Genomic DNA, 21925 nt, shown 5'->3' on the forward strand with positions numbered 1-21925 from the left:
TAGATAGACTCATTGTGCAAGCCTTTATCGCCCCCTGTTCAAGATAAAAGGTGCATTATTAAAAAAAAAAATCAAATCAATTGGACTCAAACTGATGAGGTAGGGAACTAAATTGACAACAACTTATAAGTTTAAAGACCAAATTAGATATTTACTATACACATGTGCTTTTATATCTTTTTTTAACATCAAAATTTATTACTCCTTCCGTTGAAAATGATTGTCGCTTTAGTAAAAAAAATTGTTTCAAAATGAATGTCGCTTACATTTTCAATACAACTTTAACTTTTTTCTTCCTACTTTACCCTCAATAAATACTCCAACTTTTCTCTCTCACACAATTTTCAATGCAACTTTAAGTTTGTTTTTTTCTTATAAAGTAAGGTTATTTTAGTAAAATTGCTATAACATTTGACTACTTTATTTCATTCCTTAATATGTGTGCAATTGGCTAAAACGACACTCATTTTGAAACGGATAGAGTAATATCCAAGACCTTACATAAAACGAACAATACCGACAAGACAAAAACAACAAACAAAGAGCGCAATATATATGCTGAACACAAAAAAAAAAAAAAACTCATTCACCTCATGCATCAAAACATCAATAAACTAACATGTATGTCTATCTTCTATCTTCTATCAAATCTCAACTAGCCTGTGAATGAATGCAATAGACTATTTGGTGAAGAAATTTTAGGGTACACATTAGGCAACATGTTTTGTGAGAGCAATGTGTGTTATTTGTCTCCTCACATGCAATGTAATAGCGATAAAGTTGCATCGATCTGCTACATTTATCTACAACAATTCTATTCTACGTAATAGTATCAAGGATAAGGACAGACTCATCTTGACACCCACATTGAAAAGAAGTACTGTTAGGTGAAGAAGTAATTAAATAGGTGTTTGAATTTTACCACAGTCTTAAGTTAGGAGTTGACATTTGAAAGGACATTTTAACTCAATATGCAAATTAACTCAGCACATGGTTCACGACCTTCTGTCACATAGAACAAATGTATATGGTGGAAGGGAAATGCTTGGTTGAAATTTTTGTTAATCTGCTACAACAACAGTATTCTAATTTACAAGAACACTTTTTGGCAGTTAGCAAGGATGCAGTCCCCTACCTTATTTAATTAAATGTGTTTTTAAGTCACATGTGAGGGACATATTACATATAGTTATGCAGTGACGAAATTTAAGAGGAACCATTCATTTTTTGATTCATGAGTGAAACAAAATTAAATTATATATAGAGATTGTGCAAGAATAAAATATCACATTCCAAGTAAAAGTTACAGTACAATTTTTTCACAAAATAAGAAGTTGCAAAACAATTTTTTTTCCTTTTCCATCTACTGTTTGGGGATGCATGCACCACAAATAGTTTTGAACTATTGTCTATGGCTATATAATATATGGAAGAAGAAGATCAGAGAAAATGATGAAAGAGAAGGTTCAAGAAGAGAAAAGGACTGAGTTGTTGAGAAAAAAAATATAAAGAGATGAGGTTTTGTGAGATTTTTTACACCAAGATATATTTGTGAGTTTATAGAAATTCTCATTATTATAAAAATTGGGTGGGTATTTTATACTCCCTCTCTTTTTAAATATAAGCAAATTTTACTTTTTATATTTATTGAATTAATGATGTATGTGATTCATATTACGAACCACATACATCATTAATTAAATGAAGTTAAAAAATAAAATTTAATGAGTATATAATACCCACCCAATTTTTATAATAATGAGAATTTCTATAAGCTTGTATTTCCACCCAATATATAGCTGCCTTAATTACAATTTTGACCCTTGTAATTTTACCATTTTGTGGATTTGGTCTTCTATTATGAAATATAACAGAGGTTTATGAAATACGAACTGATCTTAGTCAAATATTTGGTCATAAACCTCTTCCAAGAGTAACAGCTTATGAGCACCCTAAACCAATACTTTATGGGAAAGGTTAATTATTTAATGAGTCAAATATAGAAATAGTTTATTGAAGTTTGTGCATTACATTTAATCTTTAACTTTTTAATGAATTAATTGCACAAAATTTTAGAGAATATATCTTCTTTTAAGTTTCTTAACATGCCTAAGACACAAGTTAACACTACTCAAGCTTTATATACACACCATTCACAAATTGAGCATAAGCCAATCAAATCTAACCTTTCTAACTCATCCTCTATACATACATTTGAGAATGTTTAAAATGAACAATACAAATGACATATCAAAATCAAATTTAAAAGAAAAGTTACATGTGGCAATGTAAGGTTGAATCATAAAAGTCATAGTCCAATCACACCATTTAAGACAAACTTTTTTTAATGACACCATTTATGACATACTAAAGTAACAAAGTATAACCAACAATCAAATAAAAATCTTCAACAACAAAATTTTGAAAAATAATCTAAATAAATAAGGGAAATGTTAACTTGTGCTCTTAAGGCACAAGTTAAGAAACCAAAGTTAGAAACATTTTGTTGGAGATTGTGCATTCAATGTCCTAAAAATTTAAAATCTTATTTTTTCAAAGACAAAAATTATGATTTAATTCTATTTTTAGATTCTTAACTTGTGCCCTTAGGGCACAAGTTAACACTACCCAATAAATAAATATATCAAATGACATAATTTCAAAATTAAAAAACTAGAATTATAATTTATTAAATCTGTAATTTTTTTTAATTTATAAGATATATTTTGCATTGATTGAAAAACTACAATCTCAAATGACTACATTGCTTCTTGCATATGAAATTTTTTTGTCAAAATAAAAAACTAAAAAATTCGAGATAAATATCATCACCGATAAATATTAAAAAAAAAAATTGAGGGAAAGTATTTTTCAATAATGATATCTTTGAAATAAACAAGAGTCTATTATTTTTCAATAAAACTATATGTTTGTCATTGATAAATAGAAGAAGAAGAAAAATACGGGACAAATTTTTAGCAAGAGAAGGAAATACAAGACTTGGGTTAGGGGCCAACGACCTGACCCAGTAAACCACAAAAGCAAAACTCAACAAGTACAAAAATGGTAATAAAAGAGAACAGTCCAGCGAACCCACGTAGGGGCGCGACAATCCAACGATCGTCTGCCAACACAGAAACAACCCAAGTTCCAACAACTATCTTCAAAGTATCAAAATACCATAAACACCCTTTCGAGTCAAAACAACCAATTATGAACCGAATCCACAAAGTCGCAATGGTCTTGAAACTTCAGTTGCAGTCAATATCAAGGGATGAACAAACGACATAAATCTACCATTGTCCACCAACGATGCAAGAAGCAACCACGACGGATACAATATTTTAGGTATGATGAACGACTACTACCGTCAACACGGAGCATCTAGGCACCTAGCCCTTTTGAGCAACATCAGGATAAAACCAGACATGTTGAATCAAGATATGCATCCAACAGAACAACGCCAGAACTAAAGAACCCATACCTTTAATCCAGAAAACCAGATTCAAGATTTTCAGACAAATCACATTGCCGAAACAAAGTCACCATCCATCTTCATTTCCGCGAAACAAAACGAAAACAAACGCCAATAAACAAAAATGAAAAAAAATAGAAAAAACCAGACCGAGACTAACTCATAATCGCGTCAACACCATAGCTCTATAAGACAACAACGATGTTGAACGAAACCAGCGACCACAATAGAATCAACACACACCAAGACTCTAAAAGGACAGCCGTGGCGGCGCTTCATCAACGACGATCTGAAACCTATAAATATATTTTTCATTTATACATAAAAACACGGGACATATATTTACCATTGATAAACATGAAAACATGTGACACATATTTGTCATCATTGAGGCAAAAAAATACTAACATATTATTTTTAACAAAAAATACTGACATATTTAAAAATTCACGGTGCGTAGATGCTTTTCATCAATAAATAAATAAAATAAACACAATTTGAGATTGAAAAATAATAGTCTATCACCCGCGCATTGCACGGGTTAACACACTAGTTTGATCTATCAAACCAGTTAAGTTATCCAACGGCTCTAAATTATTAGTTTGTTAATGTTTAAATAATTTTATTTTCCTTCCCTAAAAAAAAAATTATTTTCATCTTTACCAAAAATTATATACCACCTCTATTAATTTAGTACTATTTTAGAAATTTTATTGGAAATTATAAAGTATATATCACATATTCGATTATTTGCTTATGAGAAATGCTAACGAGACACTATTTAAGGACCTTAAATAGAAATGTTTTTGAAAATTTGTCTATCCAATATATTAGGAATTGATTTTTTTTAAAAATAATTTATTAATTTAATATTTGTACAAAGTGTCCCGCAGACACTCTTGAGCCGGACCTTTTACTTATTAATGTTGTTTTCTATGCATGTGAGGCGAGAAACAACTGAAATATGTTTCTTTCAATGAATTTTCGAAAGAATCAAATTAGAGTCGATCCATTATGCATAAGACGGTCCAAAATCTTATTTGAGAAAGAAAAAAAAACAATTTTTTTGAAAGGTTATTAGGCCTTCAAACAAAAAATCAATATTATACCGTTTAATAATAAATCCCTCAAAAAAAAAAAAAAAGATGAATTATTTTACAAAATTTGGATAGCTCAATTGGTTATGTGTGCATTTAGCTCGTGTTTCCTTTTCGTTAGTTCATATTATAGTTTTTTTTTTTAATTGTAATTAAATTTATTATAGTTTTTTTATTGTTATTACATTTATTTAAACAATATTATATAATATATCTCCATTTTCTCCTTTCACTTTCCATTTTTACTTTGATACACTACTATCAAACTCCGTGACCATGGGTGTAAAATATGAGCAATGCTATGTAGTACATAAGACTTGCTTACGAAATTTGACGAAAGTGCTATATGTGCTAACACATGGTTTAGAAGCATTATTTATTTAGTCACAAAACTGACAACGCTTGGTTTTTTTTAATAGAAGATAAAATTAAACATCTTAAACTTATTGCAAAGTATTCTAAAAATTGGAGATACTCCTCATAATTAATCCTACGAACGGTGATGTCGGCAAAACTTGGAGGAGACTCTAGAAATCAATTTTATCATGTATTATAAAGCTGGCTCTGAAAATTCATTAGAAACATGTGTTAGTTTGGATGAAACCGACAAGATTTATATAAAGGTGCTCATAAATCAAACCATGATGGAATTTGCTTATATAAAGTTGTTTAAGGAATGAAAATTTTTAAAATCTACTCGTCCGTGAAATTTCGTACACACTTCAGCCCGTACTATTTATCATTTTTCAAATATATATTATCCATTTAATGGTTTAAATCTGCAGAATGTTATGCATTTACTAGGAAACTTCCATTTAAAAAGTGCTATCGTTTGCAGGTTCAACCACTCCACAAAAAAAGTAAGATCGTTCCTTAATTAAATTAAACTAAACCATTCTGTCCATTATCTATTATATATATAAGTCCTCATCATCTTTCATCTCCAATCAACTAATTATGTAGTTCTGTCACAACTTTAATATCAAGCATGAGTCACAACCAGCCTCAAGGTATCAGACCCTATATTGAATAACTTTTATATTTTTTTCTCTCACTATGGTGAAAAACAGAATATATAGAGAAACTCAAAAACTTTGACTATTTTTTTTTTTTTAAATATTTTTTTTATCATGAATTAGTACGTGCAAAAGTTAGTGTGTAAAAGAAGATTTTGTAGTTAATTAAAAGAAATACTCTTATTAATTCCAATGCTGTTGTGTATATTATTTTTTATTTTTTTGACAAAGTTGTGTATATTGTTTGTAATTGCATTTTGGAATTATACTGTAGCATATGATGATCAATCAAAAGACACTGCAGTGGGTCCATATTTAGCTCCACCTCCTGCTACTGTTCACAAGGGTTACTCTCAGAATGTTCCTCAAAACAGAGAAACTAAATTCAAAGGATCAGGTTTCTGGAGAGGATGGTAATATTTTTATTTATTTTTTAATCAAAGAGGATAATATTTTATCGAGTAAATAGTCAATTTCCCCCCTGAAATTGTAAGTTTCATCAATTACCCCCCTGAAATTAACAAAACTTCAATTACTCCCCTGAAATTTCACAACGTTAGTCAATTTACCCCCTCCGTCAAATTTTTCTGTTAGTGAACATGACGTTTTGCAAATACCCCCCTGAAGTTTTGCACTTATGTGCAAAATGCCCCCAAACTTAAAAATTTATATTATTTTTTTCTTAAAAACAAACAATTAATAGTTAAATATTAAAACTAACTATTAATTTTGGAATTTGGGAAAACTACATGCATATATACATCAAAATAGGCTCCAAAATGGGGAAAAATATGTATTTTTTAAAGTGACAATAATGGGATGATTTGTGGATTAATATTGGGGGTTGTGTAGTTTAAATGGTTTGAGCAAATTGTTGAAGGAGTTGGAGGAGTTAAAAGACTAAGATGGTGAAGGAGAAAATATAAATTTAAATCTCATTATTAATTTGTTTATAAACCTCTAAAAATAATAATTTGTCTATTAGAAATAATCATTATTGTCACTTTAAAAATACACATTTTTCCCTATTTGATGTATATATGTATGTAGTTTTTCCAAACTCCAAAATTAATAGTTAACTTTAATATTTAACTATTAATTGTTTGTTTTTAAGAAAAAAATAATATAAATTTTTAAGTTTGGGGGGCATTTTTAGCCAATTAAGATTTTCTTTTTCTTTATTTTTGAAATTAATTATCTAAATATTTTTGTTTGCAGTTGTGCTGGATGGTGTTGCTACTGTTGTTTGGACATTTGCTTCTGACATTTGAGGAACACTATATGTCAGTATGACGTGTGTTTGGACATTTGCTATGTAATTATAAACTTGAAAAGTTTTCACTGTATTTTATGTTGCTTATTATTTCAAAAAAATATTAAATTATGTTGCTTATCGCTGATGTAATGAGGGCCAAATGTGGTGTGGTGGCTTAAATACTAGTGATTTGGAGCTGCTAATTATTTTCAAGTATTATCTCCATCGATCAAGAACAACCACACTAAATAGATATAATCACAGTGAATCAAATATACATGCAATTAACATGCACCTATTTTTATAAAAACAGAAACAAATCAACTATACATGAAAGAAACAATCATTGTAACATATAGTTTGGTGTTACAAATACTAATGTTTAAGGGTGATGTGATTACTTGGCTTTGCCAAATGAGTTGGGTGGTTTTCTCCAGCTACAATTACCAGAATGTTAGGTTCAAGATCAACTTCGGTGATTGTTTCCCCCCGGGACTTGTTTGAATCAATACTTGTCATCGGCGAGTGATCTATTTCAGGCCTAAGACACCGCGAACAAGCTACCGTCAGCAACGCTACTCCAATAATTATAAAAATGGGTGCAAGGCCACCGTAGAGAAATGCCGCTGAGGAGTTCCAACTCCATTTAAATGATCCATGATTAACTGTTGACTGATTCATATCTATAAATATTAGTTTAGATATATGCATACATACAGATATTTCACTCAGCTAAGCTACATAGGTAGGTTTTTTTTTTTGTTAGTAATTGGTAGAGTTTGATTGCATTCTTATAGGTAGTTATGTACCTTGTGAGTATTTGTTTAATTTTAAGAAACAGGATTCAAAGATTTTTTTATATGTTCTTCAAAGGCTATTTATTAATTATTTTTTAAATATATAAAATGTTAATTTATTTATAAATTTGTTCCGACAAACTTCTGAAACGACATTGTCAAAATTTAGAAGTAAAGAAAAAACAATTCGTGTAAAAAGAATACATTGATATATACTACTTGGCTTCATTTCTATAAGTTGGATAACATGATGCTGGCCTCACCATGAATCCAAGAGATATTTGCTTATCCAAAATAAAATATGAATCCAAGAAATGTTGATTTTTGTTTTTGACAGACAGAGAGATATTGATTTGAACAAGTCATATTAACAATATAGATATATCATTTAAGGGGGCTGTTGCCCCTTACCATTCAGCAAAAAAAAAAAAAAAACAATATAGCTATAGATGATACAAAATCTTAAACAATAGCAGAGAGGGAGTATGGCATCAGTTAAAAGCATCCGGACAAAATTATAATTGGGACCTAACTGTAAGTCTCCTTGAGACCAATTAAGTGATTAACCCCCCACAGAGTCAGTGTCCATCCCATTCAGTGCCACCCTTGGTGCTGCCGCGCCACCGTGCACAATTGTTGTGGTTGGAGTCATTTCTTTATTTCTTTTTAGGTCTGCAAAGTGAAGTCATTTCTGAGAGGTCAGTCTAGTTCAAAACCTTGACATTGGTAGAAATTTAAAGAATTTATGTTGTCTGAATAATGGCGGTTGGTTCCTGTTTCAGTATTTCCCACATTTGGCATTTTTTGCATGAGGGTGGTTTGTATGAGCTCCACTAAATTAAAGTGGCCAATTGGAGCATGAGGGTGGTTACCAGTTAAGTGTGTATACGGGATATGGAGACCTGACTATACCAACATTTCCAGCTAAATTATCTGTGCATACTATGTAGAGGCTACACAAGATTGAATACATAGAGTTCTGCCAGAGAAGATGGTTTAATGGTAGACGAGATTGATAGAGATATACTGGACATGTGTATTGGTGCTTCTGGTAAGGAGCTACAATAATGCAGTGATACTGATAAAAATACATCAATGAACATATAGAGACGATCACCAGGTGATCAAAATATGAACAAAGAACAATGAATAAATAATTATATCCCATTTATGCGCATAAAATCTGAGGAAGACACAGGGAGATTGGCCATTTTATAAATTACAAGAGACAAAATTATGTGAAAATGACAAACAATTCTTTTAATAAACCCAACGCCCGACTATCTAGACTAACACCAAAAACGAAAAGAAAAAAAAAGATACAGATACGTTTAACTCTGTGGGGCGATGAACTATTACTGCTTTTAGATCCATCAATATATAAATGGACGGTAAATGCACAGTTGCACATGAGTTCTTTAAATGTGACCATGCCACACTGTTCCCTACGATGATAACTCATTGAGAGAACTTTGCAATCAACTTATCAACATGGATAATGATATCGTCTATCCGGGGCCTCATAGCAGCTTGGGGCTGAAGCATCCATGACACAAACTGATGAAGAGCTTCTGGATATGAAGGTTTTAGTCCAGCTGGCCATTTGACCTGAGCATTTACAATAGCCAGTTGCAGGCTTCCACCAGACTCCCCAAGTGCATATTCAAACGGAGATACCCCATACCTGAAAATTTTAGCCAAATTAATTAATAACCAATCAAACACATCCATACTAAAGCTGACAAGAAATGTTTCTAACACCGGATAGTTTTTTTCAAGCAAGAGTTATTTGATGGTACTGACGGAAGTAGTTTGTTGACTTCGCTATACTTGAAAGAGTAAATATAAATTATCCCAACTCTATTGGATTTCTGTTGAGTGCCAAATCAAGCAGTAATTCCAAGGGAGAAGCCCTCAAGAGTCAAGAAAGCACAGTCAAAACTTCTATGCACAGCTATTGGATTTTATTTCATGTGGACTAGCAAACAAGTTTTGATATGAACATAGCCCCCAAAACAATAATATATGCATAGTGATCCAATAGCATGGTCATCAGTGTGTTTTTCTTTTGTATTTGGTGACTAACATTACTCAAAATTCAAAAATAGTTATGATATTTAATGTGATTTCTAACTTTTTATCACACAAACATTTCACAATTTGAATTAGTGACTCTGGCTCTTAAGTAGGACTTGGTCACTTTCCCCTCTCCGGAGCTCGGCCCTCTTGACATCTCATCTACAAGAACATTTTGGTCGGGGCAAAAACCCCCTTCCTTTCTCTTCTTTTATAGGATATACTAAGGCTCTGTTTGGGAGTTTGGAGGGGAGGGGAGGGGAAGGGAGAGCTTGGAATAAAAGGAAGAAAGAAGTGGAAAGAATGGAAAGCATTGGGAGGGGAGGGCTTTGAGGGGCTTAGTTTTCTTCATAATACAAAATCCCCCTAATTTGGGGGAACTAAAAAATTGTATTGGAGGAGGGTTTTGGAGAGTTTGGGTAAATTTTCCAAATCCAATATATATTCTCTCTATTTTTTCCTCTAATCTGATCCCTCCCTCCCTTCCCCTCCAAACTCCCAAACAAAGCCTAAAGAAACAAATAAATAAAACTCTCAAATGTTGTTTCTAAATTGTAAAGACAAACTAGTTTGAAACTTGACAAGCACTTCCACACACACAGACATGTGAACATCATATACCAAATATATGAAAAACAATACTAGCGGGGTATGATGACATAGTAGCTTTGATAATTGAAATATACAACCTAAATTTCAATCCATTGTTAACTTATAGGATCAATATGCACATTAAGGGTTTAGATCAGGTTCATTGCACATATGAGGAGTTGAGGACCAAAATGCGGTTATTATGATTTATGAAGGCACAACTGGTACAAAATGTAAACATCAAACATATTACAAAAGAAGAATTAATCCTCACATTATTGCATATAATGTGCATCCTAGTGACCAAACGTCAGTCCTCTCGTCTATATCAGCATGGCTTGGGCAATCCCACAGCTCAGGGGCTCGGAAAGGAGCAGAGACATGTTCAGATGCCCATTCCTACATAGGAAGACAAGTAGCAAACACCAGGTCAGAAAATCCAAGCTAGATGACTGAAAAGAAGCTTTTGTTTTTCATATTTTTAAAAGGGAAATGTTAACGAGTGCCCCGGGGGCACTCTTTAAGCACTTTAATTAGTAAGTTTCATATGAAAAGTTGTGTATTGAATGCATTGGAAATTGTGATAGTTGACTTTATAAAAGAATAATTGCTAAATTTAGGATGCTTAAAGAGTGCCTCGGGGGCACTCGTTAACAAGACCCATTTTAAAATCTACACAAAACTCAAAAAACTATCAGAAGAACTAGTATTGCCAAAAAGAAATCCCAGAACGAAATTTAGTTTTAAGTGGAATATAAGACCAGTTAATGTAAATTGAGAAATCCAAAATCCATTACCAGCATGATGATGCATATGCACCAACCACAGTAGGCAATACAATTTCACATAATACAAATGGAGCAAAAGGATCACAAAGACATCCAAAAATGTGATATATTTATGGGTTAATAGGTCTTTACCCCCCTGTAATATAGGTCATTTTTGATTCAATATTTTTGTTTTGATTTACCCCCTGTAAAATATTTTTGTTTTGATTTACCCCCTGTAAAATATTTTTGTTTTGATTTACCCCCTTATAAGGCCAAACAAAAACTAATTTTATTTTTTTTTCAAGAAATTTTCGTTTTTGTTTGGCCTATTAGGGGGGTAAATCAAAACAAAAATATTTTACAAAGGGTGAATCAAAATAAAATTTTTACAGGGGGGGAAATCGGAAATGACCTATATTACAGGGGGTAAAAACCTATTAACCCTATATTTATAAGCACCACACATTTTTGTGGTGTGTCACAGAAACCAGTTCTGCAAGTGGAAGTTCTAAAATATTAAAGCAGTAGAAAGTTTTTATTTACAAACAACGCTAAAAAAATGAAGAACGAATCACCTGCAACTGGAGTGCCTCTGATCTGGAGCTAATCTTCTTCCTTGCGGGACGAGCACTGCCAAAATCCATCAGTATGGCCAGTGGTGGTTGTCCTTTTCTGTGTGTTATGAGAACATTACCAGGTTTGACATCATTGTGTGCATATGGAGGATCTAAATTGTGCATGTGCTTTAGTCCTGCACAAAGCTGTTGAGTTGATTTTACGATGTTAAAAGGGTCTTATAATAAAACAATTTCTGTCACTTAAAATTAATAGTAGAACTAAAATGTCAAAGAACATAGAAACTAAAAGGTAAAATAAGAAGACCAGAGAAATCCATTTTTCTTTTACAATATGATTCTCAAGGCAGCAATAACCCACGTCTACTGTCATGAATTACTTGCATGATACTAATTTGTGTGTGACAACCAAGAATGGCTGTAACAAGGGCTAAACAATATATGATGAATGTTCAATTGCAAGAGTGATGCTTGAGGTACCTAGTCGCCCTCCCCTGATAAAAAAAGCTATTATAAGTAAAATGCATGATGAAAATGCGGTTCTCTTTACCTGCCGAAATATTTGAAGAACGTCTGAGGTGGAATAGTGTTCCTTCTTGGCTTTCATTGTTTTGGCATTGTCTAGCAAAGTTCCATCCAAATGAACTGGAAATAACAAGTACGCTTCATGGCTCCAAGATGTTTCTTGAGTAGGCTGCCAACAAAAGGTACACATTCTAGATCATCGTACAATCACAAAATTACGCCGATCTAAGCAGGAAAGGTGTAAGAGTTGGTTGCAATTACTACTTCACCTTAACAGAAATGATTGCATGATCAAGAAGCGGGAGGAGATTGGGGTGACTAAACAGTGAAGAGACACGGATCTCCTCTCTGACCAACTCCAGCTGCTCGTTGTTCTGAATGAGGACCTTTTTCATAGCATAAGATCCATCATCTGCATATAAGAGACAGTACAGCTGATCTATTAATCTGCGTGTTTGATTTCACAGTGCAAACCATCAAAATTGAATTTTGTTTTTTTTTTAAATGTGATTCAGTTGATGGGATAAAACTAATGTATTTTCTTTCCAAACCATGGTTTAACTAAAAGTGATAAAAAAGAGGAGCTTTGCTGGTAAACTGAAAATTTCACACTAAAGTTTTCACATCAAAATTAATTTCACAGTCAAAAGCATTCAAACATAAATCACTTGAATTCAAACTCAATTATAACGAAATTACTATATAAAACCAATTTCATTCAAAATCAAACTTATAAAAAACGCACACGGATCCACTGAATCACACTTCAATCTATATTCATTTAAAAAGACAAAAACAATTTACACAAACCTCTTAATTACCACATCAACATTGAACTTACTTCATTACCAATCATCAAATTTCAGCTCAAACTCGATAAATCAATGAAAAATACAGAACCTCCATTGTCAATTAGCAACACCAATGCAACAAACACGAGTTTTACTGAATTCAATCACAAAATCACTTCACCATAAAACGCAACAACAAGAGCATGCAATGCAAGACAACACAAATGAAAATTCAACATTACCAGATCGGGGAATCAAAACTTATTTTAATTTCAATTGCATCATAGATCGAGTAAAAAACACAAACAAAACACATAGATCAAGCTTTAACATACAATAAGATGAAATAAGAAAAGAAAGTGATTAAGAAATGAATCGAGTGGAATCGAACCAGCAAGATGAGAAGAGTCTTTGAGCTTATTAGCAAGACCACCGGTAGCAGAGTCATTAGGAGCTTCCTTAACGAGATAGACGTAAGCGAAGCCACCTTCTCCGAGCTGTCTCAGGATGCGGAAGCGATTTTCGTTGATCCAAACATCACCACCTCCGTTCACAGAGTCATATAATGCATTTAACCCGGAGAATGAGCAACCCATTTTTCTTCTTCAGATCCTCTATTTCTCACTCTGTTTGCGTTTTGTATATGAAATATGGTTGCGTAGCGTTTGTTTGGCACTGAAATCAGGTGTCCAAAAAAGTGATTTTCGAAGACCCGATTTCACGTCGTCGGTTGAGTAATGAGTTCGTTCTGATTGAATCTCATTTCATTTATTGTGTTTGTTTATTACTCGCTCGATTCTCAACCAAACACATGTGTGTGTCTACTTTTTTTTTTTTTTTAATTTGACAATTTTTTTCATGGGTTCAATGGTTGACTTCATTTCCAGCTTATAAATTATTGATAATTCAAATATTTCTGTGTAATTCATTTTTATCACATGGTCCAAAAAAATTGATTTCTATGGTTTCTAGATGAAGGGGTCCTCGTAATTCAGACGTTGGCCGAAAGGTAAGCAAAATCTAATTGATTTATGCTATAATAAACTCCCTCCGTTTTAAAATGGTTTTGGCATAGAGATTAAGAAATAGAATGAAATAATCATTGGATATAACGCTTTTATTAAACTGCTCTTACTTTATTAAATTAAAGTTGCATTGAAAATTGGATGAGAGAAAAGTCAGAGTACTTTTTGAGGTTTAAGTTGGTAGAAAAAAATTAAAGTTGTATTGAAAATGTAAAGTGACATTCATTTTGAAATAATTTTTTTTTTACCTAAAATGACACTCATTTTCAAACGGAGGGAGTATAAATGTAAATGTAAAAGTGAGTTAAAGTGGTGTGTACAAAAGACACATAAAAAAAAAAAAATCTTTAGCACTCACTTCACGGTTGCAATGATATGTGCTTCAAAGTTTTTACCTCCGTCAACCACGACAGTGCCATGAACACATCGTCAATTGAAAAATCTTTAGCACAAGTAGTTTCTCACACATGCAATATTCTATTAAGCCAAATCCCTCATTGCTCTATCAAACAAAAATTCGTGAGTGTCAAAATCTTGCAACTCCTCTGACGTTTTTAGCTAAATTGACTTTGAAAATAGTTTTAGTCTTCTCTCTCTTCTTTAAAAAAAATAGGTTTAATTGCACTTTTGGCCCCCGTAATTAATTAAAATACAAAACAGCCCCCTATGTATTGGATCTTTGGCAGTTTTGGCCCCCAAGGCCACTTTTGACTTAGTATTTGCTGACGTGGCACCCACAATGGTCGACACGTGGCACCTCACTTAAGGGATGTGGGTGGCACGTCAGCGAAGACTAGGTCAAAAGTGGCTGTGGGGGCCAAAACTGCCAAAGATCTAATACATAGGGGGCTGTTTTGTATTTTAATTAATTAAGGGGCCAAAATTGCAACTTTTGAAAAGATAGGAGGTCAAAAGTGCAATTAAGCCAAAAAAAAAATATGGTGTGATCTCAACCTAACGTATTCTAGATTGTAGCTAGCAAGTGATCTAACCTATTTTCACCTCTAATGATTACGTGTTTAAAGGGACACGGAAGAGTTAGGTCCCATTTTATCAACTTTTACAACAACATCTTGCAAGAGAAGTTGGAATTTAGCATCTACTCTTATGTGTTCTACTTCAAAATTATAAACAATTATTTCTTTTAGTTGAAATCAACTTTGGTAATTTTGGTCATGCCTAAGCATATGTTATCTGCACCAATTTGCTACTTCAAAATTTGTTAAGGGTAAGTTTTGGATGAAGAATTTTGTAGGGGAGGACTTATATTTCTCTTTTAAATTACGGATACTATAAAATACTTTTTAAAATCAATTAAATATAATTGAAATATTATATGATTATTTATCATATTATTCTTTAAATGTTTTTAAAAAATAACAAATATATTTTAAAATCTAGGCTTATCCTTCCAAAATCCTTCCCTCTAAAACTCCCTCCCAAACAAACCATAATGTTCTCAACTATGTGCTTATTAGTCTTCAAAATTGTTAATTGTTAGTTTTTGTACTGATGCCTTTTTTGTTGCTCAATATCTTTCCCCTATACATTTACTCAAAAATAAAATCTTTCCCCTATACACTTTATAATACTACCATTCCATTGGAGACAGAATCCATCACTTCAACATATAACTCATTCATTTGTTTTCAATTTCTGAATAAATTTAACTTCACATAGTCAAAAAACCAATCAATAAATCACTGATTTTTTATATTTTACTGCTACACTTCATTTTTTTTACACATGCTGCCATTCTTAAACTGTTACCTTGGTTGCAATTCCCACAAATATTACAATATTTATTACCAAAATGCGCGTCGACGCGCGACTCGCGCGGGTGTCCAACTAGTTGCATTTGGAAATCAACATCCTTGCTCAAAAAGAGCGAACCAAGCAATTAATCAATCATCCTAATAAAATGATCCAATAAAATACATATCAAAGATGTTGAGATAATATTTCTAAATGGCTGGTTGTTGCTGAGTGATGCAATGTATATCTCCACCCGACAAAACAATCTCCCTGGAACCTTCAATTCCCACAACCTAGGAACCAACAAACATTATAAAATGTCATTCAGTATCCAAAACAATTCAAAAATGATACCTAAATGTTACAGTTCATAAACTACATGTGAAATACTACAGTAAAGATACAATTTAGTACTATAATGAAACTACTAGGATGGTATATATTTGCCAGTTTTTGTGGAAAACTATTCAATGTCTAATGCACCAGTTATTCAAGATGATTTGGTTGCATGAGAAACAAGGCTTGTTTTATAAAGAATCGATGCAAAAACGTATCACGATGATTGATAGCATTAGCTCTGAGCCATCTTTAGAACAAAAAACAATAGTTTGAGCCATAGATCTTCGGCCACAAACCTCATCACTCAGAAATATAACCCATTCAGAAATATTCCTAGATCTACACTAACTGCAGTAATTAGTGCAAACAATACGTATTATTGAAAAATTACCATATCACAGAACAATTCTTCAACTGTAAAAGAGTAGTTCAACAATCAATTATTTACAACAAAAATATTACTCACTTCATGATGAGGGAAGGCCATAGAGAGAACTCGGATAGCTTCATCATCCCACTTTTTATCTCCAAATTGTGGAGCAATAATAGCACCATTAGCAATGTAAAAGTTTACATTAGGAAGCAGCAATCCTAGTACCGGGAAGTCTTGGCTTGGCCTCATCATCCTGAAAAATACAGAGTTACAGCAGAACATCCAATGAAGGTTTATATTGGCTCTGTTTGGTTAACCCCAAAAAGTAGCTTTTACCTTTTAGCTTATAGCTTATAAGCTCGTTTGACAAAAAAAGCTCTGTTTGGTAACACTTTTTCACCATGAGCTTATAGCTTATTTCACGAGCTTATAAGCTATTTTTCAGAAGCTATTCCAAGTAGCGTTTGAGCTTATAGCTTATAGCTTCTCACTTTTTCTTCCAATTTTACCCTTATTATTTCATTTAAATTGTATTTTTATCCATTATAATTTTTATAATAAGCTACGTAATAAAGACTACTATCCCTTTATTTCAATTTTTGTAAATATATCAGCTGACCTTTTTTTTTTTAGTGTTACTTTTTTTATTTTTTTTGAGGTAAGTGTTATTTTCTTTATTCTCTGTTATTAGTATTACTCTATTAGTGCTACCTTTTTTTTTGTTTTTGAGGTAAATGTTATTTTTTTTATAAAGTGAAAACACTTAAATGATAATAAATATAAGATAAAATTTTAGTGAATAAAATTTAATTTAATTTATAATACATAGGATATATTAAATTAATAAATTTAAAGTATTTTTTTTAAAGAAAAATTAGTTTACAAAATTACAAATACTTAAATTAATGATATAATTTTTATTATGAATTAAGAATACCCTTTATGTCATTTTATATTTATCAGCTAGTTGAACCGCTGTTAGCTATCAGCTAGCTTATCAGCTATAAGCTATCAGCTAGCTTATCAGCTATCCGCTATTTTTACCAAACAGAGCCATTGTGTAGTTTCATGAATGACTTATCACTCAGAAGTATAATAAACAGTAATATTCACTCTTAACCATACCAGGAATCAACCTTGCTACAAGTTCAGCATATAATTTTTCATATAATGAGTTGCAGGATTGTCATTACTAGAATATCTTCGTATTAAACCTACCTGATTACAACTACTGAAGTATTGGCAATATTTAACTTGTTCTCGTTTTGTTCTTTGAAAGCACAAATTGAAGCTTGAAAACTACATCTAAATTCTAAAACCCATGTCTTAATTATAGCTGGCTGCTTATAACTCCATTCCGAAGATTGCACTGCCCAGCATAAATTACCCGCAGTACATAGGTTCAATATCTAAATTGAATCTAACTTCAACTTCTGATTCCTTTTACAGTGTGAAAATTTAAATAAGTTGAGAGAAAAATAATGAGAGGATGCACTGAATCTGAGTAGTATATGCAATATATCACTTTCTAGTAATTACTCTTCTTGATATTACATCCTATTGAAAACAAAACTGGTTCATTTATTTATTGACTCGAAATGAAATTCATTAACCTAATTATCAAATTATGTTAGAGATGTAATCACAGGGTTACCACTAGGCCTTTGAGCTTTCCATATAACCAGACTCCATTAAAGACACACTACACCCAATACTTGAGAAACAAAAAACACTTAGGCCTACCTTTATAGTTTTCCATGTGGTATCAAATTCAATGATATATGTTTTACGTCATCGTTACAACCAACAGTTAAACTTGTTATTGATGATTAACCAAAATATAGGGCATGCTGTGATTTGAAAAATATCAAATCAACTGGCCACAAAGAAAAGAACAACCTCGAATATGACATACATTTTAAAATTTAAACTTCTGCAACTGATGACCATTCAGCAACAAATGTACACTCCAATGGAAATTAGTTTTGTAAAATTACTTCTTTTTTTATTATATTTTCAATCATTAAGAAACAAATTTAACTGGAAAAGGAATGATCCAAATATTTAGATGTTTACCTGAAAAACCCCAGCAGCCTCTTTCTCCGTCATGTATAGTTACACTTGAAAGCAAAGAATATGCTTCTTCAGATCTTTCATACTGAGGATCAGTTTTATCATCAGTCCAAGACAGAATAACCACACCAGGCCTCACAAAACAGCATATGCTATCAATATGACCATTTGTATCATCGTCTCCTGTATAAAAAAACACACTGTACTTCTTAATAACAACATAGGGAATATAAAGAAACTAAAAACCCGTTTGAACCTAAAACATGTATCCAGCTTGGGAAATTCTTTAAACGCGTGGAGATTGACACAGTCATTTTCAACATGCAGATAAGTCTTTGCTTTTAAAATTGGCTACTTTGGTTGGAGTATATGTGAGGATAAAACAGTAAGATTGTAATGAAGTAAGTAAAACCAACATAAGGCTGCTCAAAGAAAAAGTTACCAAAACATCCTAACAAAATAAAACACTATTAACTTCCTGTTTCTTTTCGTAGAAAATTAGCTAATGGAAAACGATTAAAGCCAAACTCCATGTTATTAATTCCCAGAGACTTCCCAAAAATGACTCAGGCTAAATTCAATGTCATTAATTCCATGTTGTTGAGGCAAAATACTATCAGTTCATAGGAAGATTCTTAATCTAAAAGATCAGTGTCAAGTTTACATACCATATAATCCACGAGGCAACCATACAACCTTCCTGACTCCAAGACAGCCTTGAGTCCTCTATTTGGCTCTTACTCAAATGTGGATTCCTGTTCTTGTTCAATAGACACTCTTCGGTGGTAATACATGTTCCTGAAGGAAGAAAATACTGCTAAAGTAAGACAGCAAAACATAGACATTTCAAAAGCAAATTGGTAAGGAGAATGGAGATCTACGTTTAGAGTGATAAATCTGAGTATATATGATCTGATTTCAGGATGGATTGAAATGAAGGCAACAGAGTACAACAATTCATAAATATAGCAAATCCAAAACAATCCTGCCTAACTGCCACTTATCCTTATTCATAAATATATCGGCACTGAAGAACCTACATTTAGGTGGACAATGATGTTTAATCATAAGAGCTGGATAACTATCATGCTAGCAAATCACTGCATTAACTCTTACCTTCTCCATCCACATGGATGCTTCCACCTTCAAGCACCATAGATTGCGGAAATCAAGGAATCCTCTCAACTTCCAAAATCTAGAAAACATATGGTGGTATCAAAATCAGTAAGTCATTACCACAGCAAGAACAGAAATAATGAATTAACGACATAACCAGCCTAACCTTCTTTTTACCAAGGGCATCGAGACTCCAATCACTGTAACATCCATCTTCTAAACCTAAACATTGTAAAAAAGTCCATAAGTTAAAGAACCTACAACCAAGACCCAGTAATCAATTCAATAGACCACATTGGTTTTATCGTTTAATCAATCCTCAAATTACACATCCTAATAGATATGAATGTCAAAAAATCTCTGCTTACCTCCCCAACTATTAAAAGTCCAGTCGATTCCGGCAATCCTATGCTCCACATCATCAGATTCCGACACTTCTCTCCTCACAACAAACTGTTAAACAAAACAAGCAACAACAAAAAAGAGAAAACCATATGAACAATAAAAAAAAAAAAAAAAAAACACAGTCTACAATGAATTATAAATCCAAACTATTGACCAGAAAAAACTCACGGTGGGTCCCATGTCACGACGGAACCAAGAATCATTGGCGCTGATCTCGACAATTCTAACATGATCCGGAAGCTGACTCGGTGCATTCTCCCACTGATATCATAAACCCAACCAATTCACATTATCAGAACAAATTCTCAGAGAGCAATACAAATAAATAACCAAATAACAATTAGTAAAAACTTAACAAGTTTAACTTACCTGAGCAGAACTAGCACAAACGGTTACTCTCTCGAATCTGGAGATCGCGGCCACCACCCTGGCAAAAACACGTTGAGCATGAACGGCATTGTCACGCCAATTATCAGTGCGTTCCTATCCCGCAACAACAACAAGGACAAGGTTAATTTCCATAACAACATCAGAAGTAGAGAAGAGTACTATGGAGTATACTTACGGGACAACCCATCCAACACTGAGAGTGAGGTTCCCATTCTGAAGGCATGTGAAAGCCATGAGATGAAGGTGCGTCTTGAAGATTCATCATCCCAATATTCTCGGTTCAGTTTTCTCTCAAGTGAGGTCTGGACTGTGATGCTAGTAATAATTAACTTATAATGCATGAATTAATTTTTGTAGTCGTACTGCAAGCAACTCTTCTCTATTTCTAATGTATATAATATTGTGTAATGCAAGTGACGAAAAGAAATAAAGTTGAAATGAAAATGAAAACTTACATTACAGAACAGAACAAGGAGAGGAGTAGAGAAGAGAGAAACAGTTGACTAGTTTTAGTTGTAGAGGAGTATTTTAATTTTAAAACGGTACTGTGTAAGTTCCTCTCAAGTAGTTTGGTGAATCTCGTGCTTCAGGTTAAGCTTAGCTAACAACATACATGAAAGGAGAAGATGCTTTTTTTATTTACTCATCAATAAATGGTAAATAGAGTTGTCGCTTTGAGGATAGCGTCACGGACGGTTGTACCATGTTCGAACCCGAGATTTTCCCTTTTTTACCGTAAGAAAGAATTTATAACTACTTGACCAAGATAAATATGAGTAGAGTTATTTATGTTGAGTTGACGTCAATCAAAATTATTTATTTGTCTTTTCCGCTATTTATGCTATATCTATAACATAATTATTTTAGTGGTTTCACTCCGGGGTTACAATGATATGTACTTCGAATTTTCTGCCTCTATCGACCACGATGATGTCGGCAACCACACTGTCAGTTGGAAAATCTTTTGAGCGATCAGTTTCTCACACATGCAATATTCAACTAAGCCTCATCGCTCCATCATAGAAAAATATGTTAGCATCAAAATCATGCAAAATCAATTTTTGAAATAGTCTTTGTCTCCTCTCTTCTTCTTTTTTTTTTTTTATAAAAAAAAAACATAGTTTGAATCGAACCTAATGTAGACTAGGTTGTAGGTTCCTAATAACCGATCTGATCTATTTTCAATTATAATGATTACCTATTTAAAATGACACAATTGAGCGAGGTTCCATTTTATCAACTTTTACAATAACAACTTGGGTTAGTAGGAATAGTTGGAGTTTGGCGTCTGCTCTTATGTGTTCTATTTCAAAACTATACAAATTATTATTCCTTATAGTTGAAATCAACTTTGGCAATTTTGGTCATGCCTGAACATACAGCAACTATACCAATTTACTACTTCATAGTTTGTTAAGAGTGTGTTCCGATCATGAATTTTAAATAAAAACTTACTTTTCTTTTTTAAATTACGGATACTA

General features: G+C 32.6%; 1 protein-coding gene and 1 pseudogene across 1 annotated transcript; both read right to left on the bottom strand.

The window, feature by feature from the left end:
- Nucleotides 1-8770: 8770 nt before the first annotated feature.
- LOC11438745 (serine/threonine-protein kinase 16) lies at nt 8771-13756 on the bottom strand. Its single transcript, XM_003609137.4, has 6 exons — nt 13360-13756; nt 12447-12589; nt 12203-12346; nt 11653-11838; nt 10582-10706; nt 8771-9324 (listed from the first exon to the last, which is right to left on the bottom strand). Exons 1-6 carry the CDS (start codon nt 13562-13564, stop codon nt 9099-9101), a joined length of 1029 nt encoding a protein of 342 aa, XP_003609185.1. The 5' UTR covers nt 13565-13756; the 3' UTR covers nt 8771-9098.
- A 1990-nt stretch (nt 13757-15746) lies between these two features.
- On the bottom strand, nt 15747-21091 carry LOC25493928 (agmatine deiminase-like; annotated as a pseudogene).
- Nucleotides 21092-21925: the final 834 nt, after the last annotated feature.

Source organism: Medicago truncatula, chromosome 4, assembly GCF_003473485.1.
Source record: "Medicago truncatula cultivar Jemalong A17 chromosome 4, MtrunA17r5.0-ANR, whole genome shotgun sequence".
In the NCBI taxonomy this organism is placed as follows: domain Eukaryota; kingdom Viridiplantae; phylum Streptophyta; class Magnoliopsida; order Fabales; family Fabaceae; genus Medicago; species Medicago truncatula.